General features: G+C 35.7%; 1 protein-coding gene across 1 annotated transcript; it reads right to left on the bottom strand.

Moving 5' to 3' along the window:
* Nucleotides 1–12,487: 12,487 nt before the first annotated feature.
* Nucleotides 12,488–17,959, bottom strand: LOC126880663 (uncharacterized). The gene is made up of 3 exons (XM_050644716.1): nucleotides 17,767–17,959; nucleotides 16,187–17,677; nucleotides 12,488–12,501 (listed from the first exon to the last, which is right to left on the bottom strand). Exons 1-3 carry the CDS (start codon nucleotides 17,957–17,959, stop codon nucleotides 12,488–12,490), a joined length of 1,698 nt encoding a protein of 565 aa, XP_050500673.1.
* Nucleotides 17,960–19,417: the final 1,458 nt, after the last annotated feature.

The following is a 19,417-nucleotide window of genomic DNA, read 5'->3' as shown; positions in this document are numbered from 1 at the left end:
TGAGGCGGTACTTTTCGTTTCTCATTATGTGTCCCAGGTAGCTAACTTTTCTGACTTTAATGATTTTTAGCATACCTGTATCTATTCTCCTCAGAACATATTCGTTGGTGGTGTGGGTTGTCCAAGGTATTTTCAAGTCACTTCTATAAAGCCAGAGTTCAAAGGCGTCCAACTTGTTCATCAGTATTGTGTTGTGTCCAGGCCTCCGTTCCATACAAAAGTATTGACCACACATAGTAATGCAGAAAACGACATCTAAGGCTGATATTAATGCTACTGTTACAAAATAAGCTTTTCATTTTGATAAACCCCTGTCGGACTACCTGTATTTTCGCTCTTGACTTCTTGTTTATAATCAAGTTGATTGTTGAACCAGTGAACAATATCCCTTCGTTGGCTCAGTGTAGATGGTCTTTAAGTTGTGATGGAAACACCAAATAATAGTAGCAGAGTTTATTGATGAGACTTACACTATGGATGTTGACCCGGGGTACTTTGAATAAAGACTTAAATGATGATCGTTGAAGACAATCACTCGCGCTAATGAATTAATAATAATTGAATTTCTAGACAAGAGATCTTAGTTTTATATAAGTTTAAATTGGGTCAATGTAAACACGGGACCCGCGTGATTTTGTGTATCTAATTAAGGTAAATTGTTTATCTTATGTCAGCAACTTTTGGCTGATGTCCAAATTATATTATTGATAATTGACCAAATGTGTATGTAATTTAATTAATTACGTGTGTGTGTTTAATAACAAATAAATGCATTCGATCTACTGGGTGATAAAATGATACTGTCCAATTTCGGATATGAATACTGAATATTTGATATTGGACATACTGCGGAATCGGGCAAAAACTGGCCCAAGTGTCAATACTCAAAGTTTACATATAAGTATTACATAAAATAGTCAAATTCAAACATGTTAATAAATAAATAGTTTAAGAATAATCAACAATCTTCCAACCGTACTCTAGCTATCAATGTCCGACTCTATCTCTAGATTAAAATTAGGGCAATTGGATGAAAATGTGGAGAGTGGGAGGTCGGCCTTTGAAGTCGACGGTACATTGTTATGCCGATGACTACTTAATACAGGTACTTCCTGTTCGTTAGTCTGAGTATGTGGATTCCCTGAACGACATAGTCGTACAACAGGACGGTATTTCCATAACGTGAGTATCCCAATTATTACCATTATAGTAATGGTCCCGGTGGCTACAAAATAATGCCAATTAGATTCTGGAATCGATTGCCACTGCGTATGCGTCATTTCTTGTTCTAGACTTTCCTCCTCAAGTAACGCGTGACGTAGCTCTCCTCCTGGTATGTCCAGGTAGGTGTTTAGACGCATGTTAAACCTGCGGGGTGTCCTCGCCACCAATTGGGCCACGGGAGTGATTGGCGCCTTCAGGTAGCTTGTTACCGCTCTCTCCATCCCACTGCTAGTGGGGAGTAATGTAATATTTTTCGTTTGGGCGATACATTTGGGTGAAAGTTTCAGGAATGTGACTCGTTCCAGTACTCTTTCGCTCCGATTTCCATCGCAAATAATGGATATGTGTATCGTGACTGGCGTGATAACGAGCCAGAGGTTGGGGGTACCCATCTTACTCCATTGAGCTGTCTGTATTGTCCTGGCTACCACTGGACATGTGCTATTCTTAGATCGCTCATAAATTTCTTCAAGTATGCAGTTTGGTTGGTTATCCATGTTCCTTATAGCCGTTGGTGAGCACGCTATCTGCGTCTTTGTCAACAGTAAACATCTTTCCCTATCTTCTGCGGTCAATTCGAAGTAGTGCAGTGTGATAATCTACGACCAGTAGATTCCTTGGGGCGACAAATGTGCGCAACACCGACCCCTCAACGTTAAGTGGTATGGCCGTGACTTTCAGCATGCTGTACTTAATTTTCCCTGTCACTATGAAATAGCCGATGACTGTTATATATCTGTCGTCATGACTGACTTCTGTTTCTATAATGGGCTGTCGTCGTATTTCGACCCCTTGTGGCAGTATCTGCCCTGCTTTCTCTATCAATTTGGTTATCTCACCCGGTTTCACTATATCAATGAAGTGTCCGTGGTTATAGTGAAGGTTTAATATTCCCTCGTAAAATTGAGTATATTCGTTTATGAATTCCATAACTTGCAACGCTATCGTTTGTATTCGCAACGTGCTATATTCGGTTTCTAGTCTCTGTGCTTTGTCTTCTACTTCGTTAAGTCCTTTAGATATTTCTTGTAGGCCTGTGATTAGTGCTTTGTTAAACTTGTTCATTTACTCGTTTATCCTGTTCTCTGTGTGATTGATTGATGTTATTGTTTCTAACATTATCTTCGCTTGATGCTGTGATCCCTTTATTAGCTCCTTTTGGTTATTGTCTAATGCTTCAATGTTACTGTAGGCTTCGTCATTGACTCCAAATACTGAGGTTAATATTGTTCCTAATATTCCTCTTCTTTCCCTTGCTTTTATTTCTACTGTCAACCCCTCGCTTACTGATTCCGCCTTTCTTTGTCCTTCCTCTAACTTCCCTATTATATCCTTACAATTCACGATTTTTATATCCTGACACAGTTCTCTTACTCCTTGTATCATATTTCCTATTAGTTGGTACTCTGTTCGAATTCTTCCCTTTTCTAGTAACACCTTTATTCGAAATGTTCCCCGGTCTATAACGACCTCTCCAAGATCTTCTGTGAAAAATCCTGGTTCCGGATTATATATTTTATACGGTTCTGCCTTTATGGGTTTTAACATCGTTAAAAACATTATAGCTACTAGTATTTTCTTCCATCTTAGTGCTGCTGCCTTCTTCGGCTTTTCCTGTTTCTCTTCTTCCAGTCGTATTAGTTTATGTATGGGTCTTTTTGTCAGTTTCCCGTTCGCCTTTCTCACTGTTACGACTCTGGTTAGTCCCTCCGCTCCAGGGTGTGTTTCTGTTACTCTCGCTAATGGCCATCTGCCTGGAGGTGTATCTTCTTCTTTTATTATAACTATTTCTTCTTCTTTTATGTTAGAGTGCGCCTTATGCCATCTATTTCTCTGTTGTAATTGGTGCAGGTATTCCTGTTTCCAAATTTTCCAGAAGTCTCTTTTTATTTTCTCCAATAATCTCCACCTCGTCGGCATCTTCAAATAAGTCGTAAGCTCTTCTTCCCGATTTGGTGATATAATTTCTCTCCCTATAAGGAAGTGAGCTGGTGTCAGGGCTATTTTCCCTTCAGGGTCTTCTGATGACCCACATAATGGTCTCTCGAGTTCATACATGCTTCTATTTGTGTCAGCACCGTACTCAATTCTTCATATATTAGAACTGTTTCCCCGATGATTCTTTTCAAGTGATATTTCATTATCCGCACTGCGCTCTCCCATAGTCCTCCGAAATGTGGTGCATATGCCGGTATGACATGCCATTGGGTACCTAGTGCCAGTAATCCTTGTTTTATCTCGTCATCTATTTTTTGATTTTCTTTTTTCAACAAATTTGCTGTTCCTACGAATGTGGTTCCGTTATCGCTGTATACGTTGTTGCACTGTCCTCTCTGCGTGCCGTAAATCTCTTGAACGCCGCGATGAATGCATCCGTAGACATATCGCTTACTACTTCGAGGTGTACTGCCTTCGTTGACAGACACACAAATACTGAGATGTAGCCCTTATAGCTCCTCTGTCCTCTGCCTCTCGTGGTACTTATTTTTGTTGGCCCGGCATAATCTATCCCTGTGTTAGTAAAGGGATGACTCGGGTTCACTCTGTCTATCGGTAGATCTCCCATTAATTGTTGTGCTGCTTGGCTTTTATACCTCCTGCACCTTAAACATTTTGCTAGATGATCTTTCACGGTTCTTCTGCCGTTGATTATCCAGTATTTCCTTTTTATATACTGTAGTGTTTGTTGTAATCCGCTATGTAGATTTTTTGCGTGACTATCTGCTATAAGTAACTTTGTTAATGCACTATCCTTTGGCAAAATTATCGGATGTTTTTCTCCGTACTTTAGATTCGTGTGTCTCAGTCTTCCGGTGACTCTTAGAATTCCTTGTCTATCCAGGAATGGTACCAATGACGCTAATTTATTTTTATTGTCTAACTGCTGTTTCTTCTCCAGCTTCTTTATTTCTTGTTTGAAGTAGGCGTGCTGTGTGTGCTTTATCACCTTTAATAGCGTTTCCTCTAATTCTTGGACTGTCAGCTGACTTTGTCCACTGTCCTTCTTTTTTCTGCATTTGTCTGCAAATCTCCTACAGTATGCAAGTACTCTTCTCATTCTTTCTAAATTTGAGAATCTCTCGCATATGTCCTCCTTTATCGTTGTCGTGTGCACCGTTATTTTCGTTTTGACTTCCTCCTCATTTGTCTCTGGTATTTCTTCTGATTCCTGCGTTAAAGTTTTGTTACTAGTCAGCCAAGTTGGTCCCTTCCACCATAGCTCTGCTTCCAACAATTCTGATGCGGTACTTCCACGTGAGAGGATGTCCGCTGGGTTTTCCTTCGTATCTACCTTATGCCAATTTTTCGGTCCTATAACGCCTCTTATTTCCTCTACTCTGTTGGCGACGAACATTTTCCACCTTCTTGATGATCCCCTTATCCAAGCCAGGGTTATCATTGAGTCTGACCATGCATATACCTCAATGTTTTCCCTATTCAATGCTTGTAGGGTTTTCTTCATTAAATTTGCTAATAGCACCGCGGCACACAACTCGAGCCTCGGTAATGTCGTTTTTCCTTTCAATGGTGCGACTTTGGATTTTGCTATCATTAGATTCGTTTTGATTTCTGGGCCTAACACCCTTGAGTAGATTACCGCTCCATATCCTTTCATAGATGCATCTGCAAATCCATGTAGTTCTACTCTGTTTGTCTTGCTTAAGTTGTTCCACCTGGGCAATGTTATTTTCTCCAGATTTACTAATTGCGCCTGGTATGTATTCCACCTGCTTTGTTGGTTGCTAGTTAATTCTTTATCCCAACTGGTTTTTTGCTCCCATAATTCCTGTATGAACATTTTCGCCTGAATTACTACAGGTGCTATCCACCCTAGTGGGTCGTATAGTTTTGCTACTTCTGACAGTACGTGTCTTTTCGTTATTTTCTTTGCTGTCGTTATCTGTATCTCCTTTACTTTCGGTGCTTTTCCTCTTTTCAGCACCCTTCCATATTCTTCCAACAGGGTTTTCCCCTCAATATATGTCTTAAATACCTGATCATGGTATTTTGTTTCAAAATATTTTTCTTTCGTTATACCTCCTTCTAGCAGCTTTTCGTGGTTATTCAGAAATTTTGCCCAATATTCTTCTAATTTTTCCTGCCTATCCCGGATGTATTGTTGAGTCCTCCTAGATTGAGAATCATTTTTAGTATTTGAAACTAGTTTCGCTAATTCTGCTCCTATCTCCGCTTGCTTAACGTATACACTTTCCATGGTTATTTTTATAAAATTTTAAATTCAGCGGTAAATATATTAAACAATATGAACTGTATTTTATTTATTAAGCAATGTACTTAAATATGCCTATAATGTCTGGCTAATTGGCTAGTCCAAGGCCATCAAATTCACACAAAAAAAATATCTGCTTATTAACAATTATATTTATTTACTATACCTGTACTATCACGCTCTCTCGTAAGCCAGAATGTATATAAATAAAAATGTAATTGTATGCCCTTGTCAAGTTTGCAATTTTTCAACGTTACCGTAGGTCGCTTGCCTGACTAAGTGATTTCTGTTTGTAAATAAACTGAATAGTATTACGATTTCACTAACGCTGAAATTGAAATTCTTTGGTTGGATAATTTAATGAACCTTTGTATTTATAAAAGATCTGTAAATAATATATGTAATATTAATACTGGAATCTTATTCAAATTTGGCAATTAGATATCTATGTGATTAATTTTTACAGAAATAGGTAAAATATTTTCATTTTCTAAAATAGTGAAAATTTAACTGAAATTATTATATAGAGTGGACTTTTATCGTTCTATAAGTTACGTAGTATTTTAATTTTTTCGAAATAAAGTATTTAATTGAAATTAAAGCAAGCTATATGTTTATGAACGTTTCTTTTTTTCAAATTATTTTTCAAATATATTTTTGTCTCTGTATTATTTATATGGTATACATTCTAAAGTACATTATTTTACTATTGATAGAGTGGAGAGTGTTGTTCTAGATTGTTGAATTATAATAAAAATACAAACTTGTTAAATTGTACGATTGTAACAGTTGGAAGATTTTGTAATTATTCAAAAACTTACAGTTTTTTTTTGTTTTCTTAGACGTTTAGGGTCCCTCGCTTCTGGTAGGCTCTGCAATCGGCTCTCGGCTATGGTACTGCTCTTAGCTCTGCAATCGGCTCTCGGCTTTGGTACTGCTCTTAGCTCTGCAATCGGCTCTCGGCTTTGGTACTGCTCTTAGCTCTGCAATCGGCTCTCGGCTATGGTACTGCTCTTAGCTCTGCAATCGGCTCTCGGCTTTGGTACTGCTCTTAGCTCTGCAATCGGCTCTCGGCTTTGGTACTGCTCTTTGCTCTGCAATCGGCTCTCGGCTTTGGTACTGCTCTTAGCTCTACAATCGGCTCTCGGCTATGGTACTGCTCTTTGCTCTGCAATCGGCTCTCGGCTTTGGTACTGCTCTTAGCTCTGCAATCGGCTCTCGGCTTTGGTACTGCTCTTAGCTCTGCAATCGGCTCTCGGCTATGGTACTGCTCTTAGCTCTGCAATCGGCTCTCGGCTATGGTACTGCTCTTTGCTCTGCAATCGGCTCTCGGCTTTGGTACTGCTCTTAGCTCTGCAATCGGCTCTCGTTCTCCCGGGTCTAGTGGTCTCTCTCTGCTACTGAGGGTGTTGCTGGTGTGGACTGTATAGGCTTTCTCAAACTTCCTTGAAGTATTCTTTTTCTCGATAGGACCATGAACAATATCCCTTCGTTGGCTCAGTGTAGATGGTCTTTAAGTTGTGATGGAAACACCAAATAATAGTAGCAGAGTTTATTGATGAGACTTACACTATGGATGTTGACCCGGGGTACTTTGAGTAAAGACTTAAATGATGATCGTTGAAGACAATCACTCGCGCTAATGAATTAATAATAATTGAATTTCTAGACAAGAGATCTTAGTTTTATATAAGTTTAAATTGGGTCAATGTAAACACGGGCCCCGCGTGATTTTGTGTATCTAATTAAGGTAAATTGTTTATCTTGTGTCAGCAACTTTTGGCTGATGTCCAAATTATATTATTGATAATTGACCAAATGTGTATGTAATTTAATTAATTACGTGTGTGTGTTTAATAACAAATAAATGCATTCGATCTACTGGGTGATAAAATGATACTGTCCAATTTCGGATATGAATACTGAATATTTGATATTGGACAACCGCAGCAACCAAGATATTTGTACTGGCTTACGTATTCAAGCTGTTGGTGTTTCACATATTTATTGGAAGAGGTAAATTTTTGTTCCTTGATATTTTTATAACTTTGGTTTTCGCAATATTGATCTTCATCCCCATTTTTTCACAACTCTCAGTATCCCTATCCACCAGTATCTGCAGACTATGGTCCGAATCAGTCATTAATACTGTGTCATCTGCATAGCGGATGTTATTTACTCTCTGACCGTTTATCCTGATTCCTTCTGAAGAGTGCGATAAAGAGTTCGCAAATATTACCTAAGAGTAGACGTTAAAAGTATTGGTGATAGCACACAACCCTGTCTAACACCTCGTTGTATTTCAATTGGCCTTGACGTATTACCATTGGTCTTTACGATTGCTGCCTGATTCCAATAAATAGCCTCTCTAATTTTAGAATCTCTTTTGTCGACTCCGATGTTGTTCAATCTTTCTATCAAGGTCTTGTGCGTCACCCTATCGAACGCTTTTTCAAAATCTATGAAACAGATAAAAAGGTCTGCTTGTTTATCTTTGTGCCAGAGTTTGAAGACAGAATATTGCTTTTCGTGTCCCCATACCTTTCCTGAAGCCAAATTGTTCTTGACCGGTGACATCACATTTTTTATAATACAGTAGAATCTCGGTTATCCGCCATAAACAGGCCGACGGAAGGGCGAATAAGCAAAAATGGCGGATAATAGGGAGCGTTAAATGAAACCAGTGATATGGGAGAGAGCCCATATCACTGAATGAAACACAAGTTGAGCCCTTGATGATTTCCAATCTCCAATAGGAGTGGCACAAGAAGAAGAAGAAGAGAATCAGTTTAATTTTGACTGACATTGGACATTGTAGATAGAATGATTTAGGATGAACGAAAAAAACTAGCGATTTTCTTCTGCCTTGCTGATGTATCTCGTTTTGTTGCTGCCAATACTCGTCATCTTGTAGCAGCATAATATCGACAGCTCTTTCTTCTTGTTGCTCGGAATGCTCGGCTTATTTTATCTCACCTTAAAAAATTTTTACTCATACTTTAATATTTTCAAAGTTATATAAATTTTGAAGAAAAAAATTATTACTTAAATGGAGCGGCGGATAAAACGGAACGGCGGATAAATGAAGGGCGGATAACCGAGACTCTACTGTATATTCTGTTCTGTATGATACGCAAGAAAAGCTTTAGAATGTTATTTAATAGACTTATAAGGCGGAAGTCCTGGCATAATTTGGCATTCTTCTTTTTAGGTAGTGGTATGAAGACTGATTCAAGCCATATTTTAGGGATAGTCCCTGTATTGTAAACATTATTAAATAGTCCAAGAAGAAGGTCTAAATTTTCTCGTTGATTAACTTCAACAGCTCAGCTGGTTTTTCATCTTTTTCTACAGATTTGTTGTTTTTTAGTTGACGTAGAGCATATTCCAGTTCGGACTTCAGTATTGGAAGACATTCGTCGTTAGTCTTCCCACGTGTTTATTTGTTCTTCAGGGCTTGAAATCACTTTGCCTTCTGCGTTGATTAAATTATTTAGTCCTTTTGAATATGTCGTGCTTGTGAATTTCTGAGTTTCTTATACAGATGGAAGTCATCATGTTTTTTTATATAAGTTTTCGATTTCTTTTGTTCTGTTATCCATTTTTCTTTTGCAATTTTTATTTTTTTGTTTAATGGTTCTATTTAATGCTTTGTACATTGCTTTGTGCTGTTTGAATTTTCTTCTTTTATCCAATATTTCCTCTGTCATCCATCTTTGCTTCCGTGGTCGCTGTTTTGTGAGCATTTCAGTTGCCGTTGCAAGGGCGAGTCTGATTTCCTCCCGAAGGCGAAAGTTAAGGATGTTTAATTATATGAAAGTGTGCTAAAAAACAGTGCGAAAAATTAAAAGCCATTTAAAATACATTGTTACTTCAGACACACTTTAAGCGCCCTTCATGTATTGCTATCTATATTTACAATTTTCACACAATAAAACCTTTACTTACATAATATGAGATAAAGTAGATAAAAATTATTTTTGTGAATTTAACAAAAATTGGTTAAAAAATTTTTCGACCACGGTACCGCGTGACACCCTGTGTATTTGTTATAAGGATGTATTTCTTTGAGTAAGTTTGTGCAAAAAATCGAATCAGAATAATTAACCTAACGGGGACGACGTTACAGACTCTACTAATAAGTAGTTAAAACGGTCAAGACAAAGAAACGCACACTCATCAAAAATGCACTTGAGATTCTCGTATAATCAACATTTACTGAATCGATCCAGGAAGAGTCAACTCCAACTATTTAGTACAAGTTGATTTAAATTTTTAAAATCAACTTTTACTGCTCGTTTCAGTTGGAGTTGACTCCAACTAGTTGGAGTCGACTCTAAGGGCCAATTTCTCATATCGAGTTCAACTCCAGTTTAACCTGAACTTCTAGTAAACGTCAGTTTAAAGTCAAAATCGTCTTTCTCAATTCACGTTCAACCGATTGCAGTTTAAACTTGAACGATGCTTGAACGGTGGAATTCGGCCGTTCAAAGATTTCAGAACTCAGTTCAGATGATTCCATGGACTACGCATGCGTTGTATTAACACGAAACGCTGTCATATAATAAATATATCCTATTTTATTATATTAAGCCCAACGATAAATGATAACATTATTTTTGTTTTTATAATATTTATTTATAATAATTATTAAAATGACTATTTGACTATAAATACTTAAATTTAACTTTATTCAAAAACAGCATAAAAATTGTAGTTCAAAATGGCGACAGTTTTTTACCTTTTGCCATCTATTGGCATTTCTCGAAAGCTGTACAACGAGCGCTGACATGAACCCACAATGAGAAATGCATTTCAAACAAAACCACAGATCACGGGTGAACCTGGTTCAACTGAACCATAGATTAACGCAGGTATGAGAAATCGACCCTAAACTGAGAATCAACTTGAACTGTAACATATATAGGGGTGTATTCTGTAACATTTCCGTTAAATTTAAGAGGCCTCTAAAATTTAACTTTTAACGGTCCTCTAAAACTTTTCGGTTAGATTGTCATTCTGTAAACACATATTATAAAGGACCGCTAAAATAATATTATTTTAGAGGAATCCTCTAAAAGGTTTTGGAACAAATACGGCAACGTCGCACGTTGATCGTTTTGAACTACTTTTAACCTAGAAATTGACAGAAAAATGACTGTTAGAGGAAGGTTAGAGGCCAAAAACCTTAAGAAGAAGAAGAAATTGACAGTTTCCTAGAAAATAATATTTATTATATTTAATTATTTTTTAGTAAAACTCATATTTACCAATTAAACATTTTTATTTATAAAGTTATACATTAAAATATTGCTGAAAAATTGCATATCTTATTTCTTCTCCGCTTCGACACTAATTTTGGTCAAATGGTCTATTTTCAATAACATTAAGGTCATCTTATTAATCTGCATCTGGTTATAAACCTTCTGAAACTTTACCTTTGTAATCATTTGGTACGTTTTGTAATGTTCCACAATAACTTTAAATAATTTTACCTGCATTAATAGGATTTAATTGCTTTGACAAACATCTTTGACTTCCAACACTTTTTCAATAACATCTCTAGGTACTTAGTCTCTAGGTAGGTACCTACTTCCTTTGAAATGGTAATTGTAGTTATTTACTTTCAGGTCAATTATTTACTTTGTGTTTATGCTGTAATCTGAAATCAGCTCTACAAAAAGAAACAAACATTTGAATTTTGTTACTTATAGGTGTAGTGTGTCAATTGTAAAGTAAAAATCAGACTTACCTTTCATTATTATTTATTAAGTACTTCTTCACCAAATACATTATAAAAAGCCATTTTCCATGTTTAAATATTTATCTCCAGTATAATACAAGAATAACAAACTACTATTCATACAAACATAACCCAACAAAAATAATCAAACCACATTTAACGGACTGCTAAAAATTTAGCGGGTACGTTTTGACATCCTCTAAAATATTTTTATTTAGAGGGAGTTTTAACGGTTTAGGTTATGATTTTAACGGATATATGATTTACAGAATACCAAAATATTTTTAGCGGGCGCTAAAATTTTAGAGGCCTCTAAAATTTAACGGAAGTGTTACAGAATACACCCCATAATGAATTCAGGTTAAATTTTCGCGGAAAATGGAAGTGTTTGAATTAAGGATAGACAATATCTTACAATAGTGTTAGTAGATAGTAAGCAAAGGGACACAAAAAGTGAAGTTCTTAGAGAGATTACATTTTTATTATAGGTACATTATTTTAAAGTTAGTAAGACATATATAAATAAATCAAAGGAAGACTGAAATAGGAATTATTAATAGAGTAAAGGATACATTTTTTTTTACGTATTCGAGTAATATTAGCTTAGCTTAGGACTTTTAGTTAGATACGATATTTTTAGTTAGGTAGATTAGATTATTCCCCTGCTTATAGGAGATGCATATAGGCACTAAAAGACTATATTAAAAATCCCGATAGGTTTAGTCACTGTTTTCATGTGGACACTGTTTTGTGAATGGAGAAAAGACTCAAAAAGCAAGACGGAACAGAAAGTGAATTAGTGATAATAATAAACAATTTTTAGGATTAAAAAAAAACTCTGAAACGTACCATGTTACAGTTAGTTAGGATAGTTAGGAAATTTAATTTTTGAAAATAGTATTAGGTAACCATAAACATTTTGTAAAAGGGAAAGAGGAATATACCGTCAGATATTCTTCTTCTCTTCTTAGGACTTTCTTTTTTTTAAACGGCGGAGATGTGGTATATTATGAACCCTCTGTATAAATCATAATTTAAATATGATGTTATTAACCTTTAGGGTATTGAACATACATAAAAACAATAGCGTATAGTTTGTATCACATGTTTATTACGAGTGAACTTGAACTATATTTGTTATGGTTCAGATAGGTATAAAAACACGCTGAGCAATCAGTATGGATATAGATATACAAATAATTATTAGAAGTTAGTATGTAGTAAGGCGAGGCGCTATGAATCATTAATGTTTGGATGTGGTGAAGAATTTTCAGAATTTCACGTAAATTTTAATACAACAGATCTAAAACAAATTACAATAACTTGAATGTAAGGAGTAAAAATGTTCGTTCATCGAAGCGTTGGTTTTGTGTGTATTCTCGTCGTTATGTACTTTTTCGTCACCCAGTAACCCTGGCAAATGAACTTGGGTCACTTCGTTCGGCAATCTTCGGTAATACGCACTTGTACAATAATTGGCAGAGTCTAATAAATTTCAAAGTCAATGTACTTAACATATACTCCCCCACCTTGAAACCCCAAAGACCGGGTTTCAATAAAAAGTCTTAAAGAAAAAGTCAAAGATCATATTAATTATAGTTTTCAAACAAAAGTTATTGATCTTGGTTAGGCAGAACACATAATTTCACAACCGGTCGTTTAATCTCACCAGAGTTTGTCTTTATCACAACCGACCGCACAATATTGTCACTTCCGGTGTAAGTTTTTAAAATTCTGCCTAACTGCCACTTCAAGGGAGGAAGTCCATCATCCTTTACTAGAACCATGCGTCCAGGCTGGATCAGCTGTTGGCAATTCTCCTTCCACTTGACCCGCTGCTGAAGATGGGATACATATTCTTTGGACCATCTTGTTTAAAAGTGCTGTAATATCTGTTGCACCCTTTGGAATCTTGAAAGACGATTTTCATTAATGTCCATTAAGTTTTGTTGTGGTATACTCGTCAATGAAGATCCAATTAATAAGTGTGCAGGAGTAAGAGGGTTAGGGTCATTTGGGTCATTAGAAAGAGGATAGAGTGGTCTAGAATTGAGACAAGCCTCTATTTGATATAAAACCGTGGTAAATTCTTCAAATGTTAAAATTGCATTACCTACTACACGTTTCATGTGGTGCTTAACTGATTTAATGTTTGACTCCCATAATCCACCGAAGTGGGGAGCACGTGGAGTAATGAAATGCCATTGAATACCGTCGATTGAGAGGTCTGTAATAATGTGATCAGCATTTGTGTTAAAAAATTGTCTGAGTTCATTATTTGCTCCCACGAAAGTGCTGCCGTTATCTGAAAATATTTCGGAGCATTTACCGCGTCGGGCCGTGAATCGGCGTAATGCCGCTAAGAAGCATTCTGTCGTGAGATCACTGACAACTTCTAAATGTATAGCCTTACTGGCGAAGCAAATGAAGAGAGCAATATAAGCTTTAGAAGTTTTGTAATTACGACCCTTTCTATCTCGTAATAAAACGGGACCAGCATAATCGACACCAGAAACCGTGAAGGGACGTGAAGGGGTAACTCGTGACTCCGGAAGATTGCCCATAAGATACTGTTCGGGTTTATTGTTAAATCTAAAACATCGGACACAATCACGAACAATTTTTCGAACCAAATTGCGCCCTGATATTGACCAGTAATTTTCTCTTAAGGAAGCAAGAAGTGCTTGAGGACCAATATGTAAAAGTTTCAAATGCTCATGGCGAGCAATGAGTATCGTGAGGTGATCTTTCTGAGGTAGGACTATGGGGTGTTTCTTGTTAAAATCAAATGACGAATGATGTAAACGACCGCCAACGCGTATTAATTTTGTTGTTGTATCAAAGAATGGAGTTAGGCCAAGAAGTTTACTTCTTTTGTCAATTTGGTTGGAATTGGAAAGTGCATCATAATCATATGGAAATGACTGACGTTGTACGAACCTAATTAAGGTTAAAAGGGAATTATTGAGTTCTATTGTGGTCAAGGGACCTGTTATTCGTAAATGTTTATGAATCGACAGATTGTCTTTAAATCTTAAGACATAAGCAAAGACGCGTGTTAGTTTATTTAATGAAGAATATTTGTAGTAAAAGGTAAATTCGTTGTTGATGTGATGAAACACAAGAGTTTTGTTACGCAGTTCAGGTAATTCAGAAGTTATACAAACTTCTTGATGTTTTGTATATTGAGGCCATTCTTCTTGAGGCAAAGTGAGCCAAGAAGGGCCATGAAACCATATCTGGGAATTACTGAGCGAAGAAGGACTTATACCTCGTGACAGTAGATCTGCTGGATTATCATAAGTATTAATATATTTCCAAAATTCAGGGTTGGTCAGTTTATGTATTTGTGAGACTCGATTTGCTATAAAAGTCTTAAGTAAATGGGGAGAGGTGTTTATCCATGAAATAACAATTTTAGAGTCAGTCCAATACGTAATGTTTTTAAAGGAAACATTTACAGATGAAGTGACCTTTTCGACAAGTTCAGAAAGTAGTGATGCCCCACAAAGTTCGAGTCTTGGAATGGTTACAAGTTTCATAGGAGAAACTCGAGTTTTAGCACAATAAAGATTTGAAGTGTAATTTCCAAATGTATCTGTGCAGCATATGTAAATACATGCACCGTAAGCTGCCTCCGAGGCGTCAGAAAACCCATGAAGTTGAACAGAAACTGGGTTAGAAGAAAGTACATGTCTAGGTATTTTTAAAGTGTTTAATTTTGTAAGTTCGAAATAGTATTTCGACCAAAGCGTGTAAATACTTTCAGGAACAGATTCATCCCAACTTATCTTGAGTTTCCAGAGCTCTTTAAGAATAATTTTCGATGTAACTGTTACGGGTGAAAGTAACCCCAAAGGATCAAATATTTGTGCTGTACAGGATAAACCCTGTCTTTTGCTAATCTTTAAGTTAATTGTGGAGGTATTTATAGAATATTGTAGGGAATCACAAGACGGATTCCAAAGTAATCCTAGTGTTTTGTTATGTTCGTCAGAACCAAAATGCAAAAAATCAGGATCAGAATGATTTTGTAGAGACGAATCATTGGTAGTCCATTTTCTCAGAGGAAAACCGTAGGAAGATAATAAATATGAAATAGTTTCCTTAATTTCTCGGGAGTTCTTCCGATGTGTCACAACCAGTTAATAGATCATCTACATAAAAATCGTGCAAAATTATAGAGGAAATTTTTGGGTATTCGGAAATATGTCGATGAGCAATTTCATGAAGAGACCTAATGGCAAGAAACGCTGCTAATGCAGTACCGTAGGTAACAGTATTCAGTGTATAAGCAGAAATTTCATCATTTTTATTAAATCTCCAAAGGATCTTTTGAAGGTAACGTTGTTCAGGAGTAAGCAAAACCTGACGATACATTTTAGTTATATCTGCACCCATTACGAATTTATGTTGACGAAATCTAAGTAAAATGTAAAATAAATTATCTTGTAAATGAGGGCCGACATACATGATGTCATTTAATGAGTAGCCTGTGGTAGTTTTCGCACTACCATCAAATACAACTCTTAACTTTGTAGTGGTTGAAGTTTCTTTTAAAACGCAGTGATGAGGTAAGAAGAATCCAGAATTATCATTAGTGTCATTTATTAGGGACATGTGACCAAGTTTAATGTACTCACGTATGAAGTCATGATATTCTAATTTCAATTGAATGTTATTTTCAAGTTTTCTCTCTAAGTTTAAAAAACGTTTTTTGGCAGTAGTTAGAGAATCCCCTAAAACTGATGGAGATTCCTTTAGTGGAAGAGTAGTGATAAAACGACCATCACAATGGCGAGAAATATGCTGCTTAAAATGATTTTCACAATAGATGTCTTCTTCGGAAACAAACTTAGTTTTAGGACACTCCTCTAGTTCCCAAAACTTTGTGAGCTGTGAATCTAATTCACTGGTAGAAGAAAAGTAACAATTATGTTGGGGGTGGTGTTGAATATTTGTTGGAATTGGGCCAGAAATTATCCAACCAAGAGTGGTTTTTTGAATGATAGGTAACCCAGGACCAAGTTTGATTTGTCCCACGCTTAAAATATCCCAAAATGTGTCAGCTCCAATAAGAAGGTCTACTGGACCAGGTTTTTCAAAATTCTGGTCAGCTAGAAGTAATTTTGTTGGAATATTGAGCTGGGAACGATTGATCTGTATGTAAGGTAAATTACTTGTTATGTTGGGCAAAATTAGACAAGATATTTTTTTCGAGAAATTGTTAATATCTGATTTAAATGTTAGTGATGTCCCGAAGTTAATATTGTGAGTTAATTGATTAATTCCCGAGATCGAAGTGTTGATTTTTTCCTTTGAAAGTTGTAAAATATCACAAAATTTCTCAGATATAAAGTTGGATTGACTTCCGTTGTCCAAGAGTACTCTGCATTTATGTGAGTTGCCGAACTTGTCAAAAACGTTAACAACAGCAGTTGAGAGTAGAATATACGGTTTAATAGCAGTGTGAACACTTGAGCTTATATGATGTGTTGAAGAGAAGTTAGAGGTAGAGGTAGATTCATTTGACTGCAGCCCAGTGTTTGGAACATTGGAAGGTAATGAAGATTGAGAAGAATTGTTTTCTGTGGAAACTGAATTTGAGGATTGTGAATTCTCGAAGTGTAACATAGTGTGATGGATCTTTCCACATTTTCTACAACCAGTAGAACGACAATCCTTAGTACGATGGCATGTGCCAAGACAATTAAGGCATAAACGTAGACGTTTTGCATTGTTTAACCTATTAGTAGGATTTAGTTTTAAGAAGTCAGGACAATAATATATTTTATGTTCCTTATTACAAAAGTTGCATTTAAACCTATTCTCTGTGTTAGAAACAAAGGCTCTTGTTTCAGACTTATTACCTTTGTATCGTGGTGAATTTTGATCCTGTTTATTATCATTGTAGTTGTCTAATGACTCTAAGATACGACATCGTTCTTTTAAAAATTTCAGTAAATCATCTAAAACTGGTAGGTTGTCTTTACAATTTTGTGACTCCCAAGAGCGTCTTGTTGAGTTATCAAATTTAGTTGTTAACAAATAAATAATCAAATCATCCCAGTGTTTAGTGGGGCGTTTTAAAACTTCTAAAGCACGTAAATGTTTTTGTGTATTGTCTAGAAGTTGTCTGAGACCTTCATTTGATTCTTTTGTGACTAGTGGTAGGTTAAAGAGAGCTTTAATGTGATTGTTTACAAGTAACTGTTTATTTTCAAATCTTTCGATCAATAAACTCCAAGCAATGTCGTAGTTTGCATCGCAGACTTGCAAAGATTTAATAGTGTCGGCAGCTATGCCACGTAATGACAGACGTAAGTAATGAAACTTTTGTACATTGGAAAGTGAAGTATCATCATTAATAATAGAATTAAAACTGTCGCGAAAGAAGAGGAATTGATCAAACGATCCATCAAATGTAGCTAGATTCAATGGAGGTAACTTAATGTTGCTTGTATTTGTAGGCCTAGCTGCTATTGAACCATGTCAGATATTATTTTAAAATATCTGTCCTCAAAAGTCTGCCTTTCAATGGCATGTAATGTGTCATAATTTTCCTCGCAGTCAGGATCATCAGTTTCAATAAGCATCTGAACCTCATTAAAAACATCTAAAAGCTCTTCGGCTTTGGATAATCGTATTTCTAAATCTACGAGGTCGATAACTTCATTATTTTCTACACTTCTAAAATATGTTGTTAAACGTGTAAGAGCACCTTTAGTGGCCATTCTCTTTGTTTTGTTTTGGTCTGACATTTTTGACAATTTGACCAAAATTTATGAGGATGCAAAATAATTAAATATTATGTATGTATGTGGCGTATATTATTATACAGATATAAACAATCAAACTGTGTTTGATGTTTCAAGAAATAAATATTTGATCTTCGATGAATGTAATTAAATAAAAAGAAATGATTTATTCAAGTGCAGAAAACGGAAATAAATGTTTTGTAATTCAATTATTATGTACGTAAGAATTATTATTAACGTTTAGTTACGATCTGTCAGAATAAAATAAAAAATCAGCTAGCACATTCACAATGAATACGAGAGTAGGTAAAACGTCAAATATGTCACTATTCGAAATAAATATATTAATTTAGATTAAAACTCATGTACTTAAAATATTTATCAAATAGAGACTGAAAAAATGTGAAATTATAAAAAGGATTCAGTATTCAGTGTTGTAAATAATGTAGCTTCCTGGGGTTGATACAGCGGGTCAAGTACGACGTCGGTTCGTAGAATGTAAAGCTGCTATTTTCTTTTGTAGTTCTGCTGGCACTGTAGATTCGCAGTTCGAAGGACCAATAGATGTGGATGTGGTGAAGAATTTTCAGAATTTCACGTAAATTTTAATACAACAGATCTAAAACAAATTACAATAACTTGAATGTAAGGAGTAAAAATGTTCGTTCATCGAAGCGTTGGTTTTGTGTGTATTCTCGTCGTTATGTACTTTTTCGTCACCCAGTAACCCTGGCAAATGAACTTGGGTCACTTCGTTCGGCAATCTTCGGTAATACGCACTTGTACAATAATTGGCAGAGTCTAATAAATTTCAAAGTCAATGTACTTAACAATGTTACTGTTTAGATATTGGATACCAGTGAATAAAATATAGTGTATAGTAAGACGTGTTTAGTCTTTTTAATTAATTAGAACCAGAAGGCAGTAACAACACACTATTTAATACAAGTTGGTGTTTTCGCGATAACACAAGCTGTCTTTGGTTTGTGATTGGTCAGATTATGTGAAAATTTTAAGATGAGTGAAATAGTCGCGTTAATTTCATTAAAACAGGAACACAATAAGATATATTGGAAATAAATTAGTAAATAATATCTAAATATTAGTTTATTGCATGTATTATAATTACTTTAAGGCCATATTAACGTATCTAAATTAACACGCGTGCGGAAAAGTAAAAACCGCGTGCGGAAAAGTAACACGCGTGCGGAAAAGTAACACGCGTGCGGAAAAGTGAAACTTTCTAAACTAAAATGCGTGCGCGAAAGTAGACATTTTTGCACGCTCGTAGAAAAATATATTTTAAAAATTCACATACATATTCTATCTGAAGAAGTTAAAATAAGCAAATTTATTTTCTTTCACTAGCTCAATGTCTCATTTTTCAAGAATTTGATTAATGCTCATTATAATATTGGGAAAATACAGGGTTTTAATGGTTTTATGGTCTTACTACTTTGG

Source organism: Diabrotica virgifera, chromosome 2, assembly GCF_917563875.1.
Source record: "Diabrotica virgifera virgifera chromosome 2, PGI_DIABVI_V3a".
Lineage (NCBI taxonomy): Eukaryota > Metazoa > Arthropoda > Insecta > Coleoptera > Chrysomelidae > Diabrotica > Diabrotica virgifera.
This window is presented reverse-complemented; position numbering and strand designations above follow the sequence as displayed.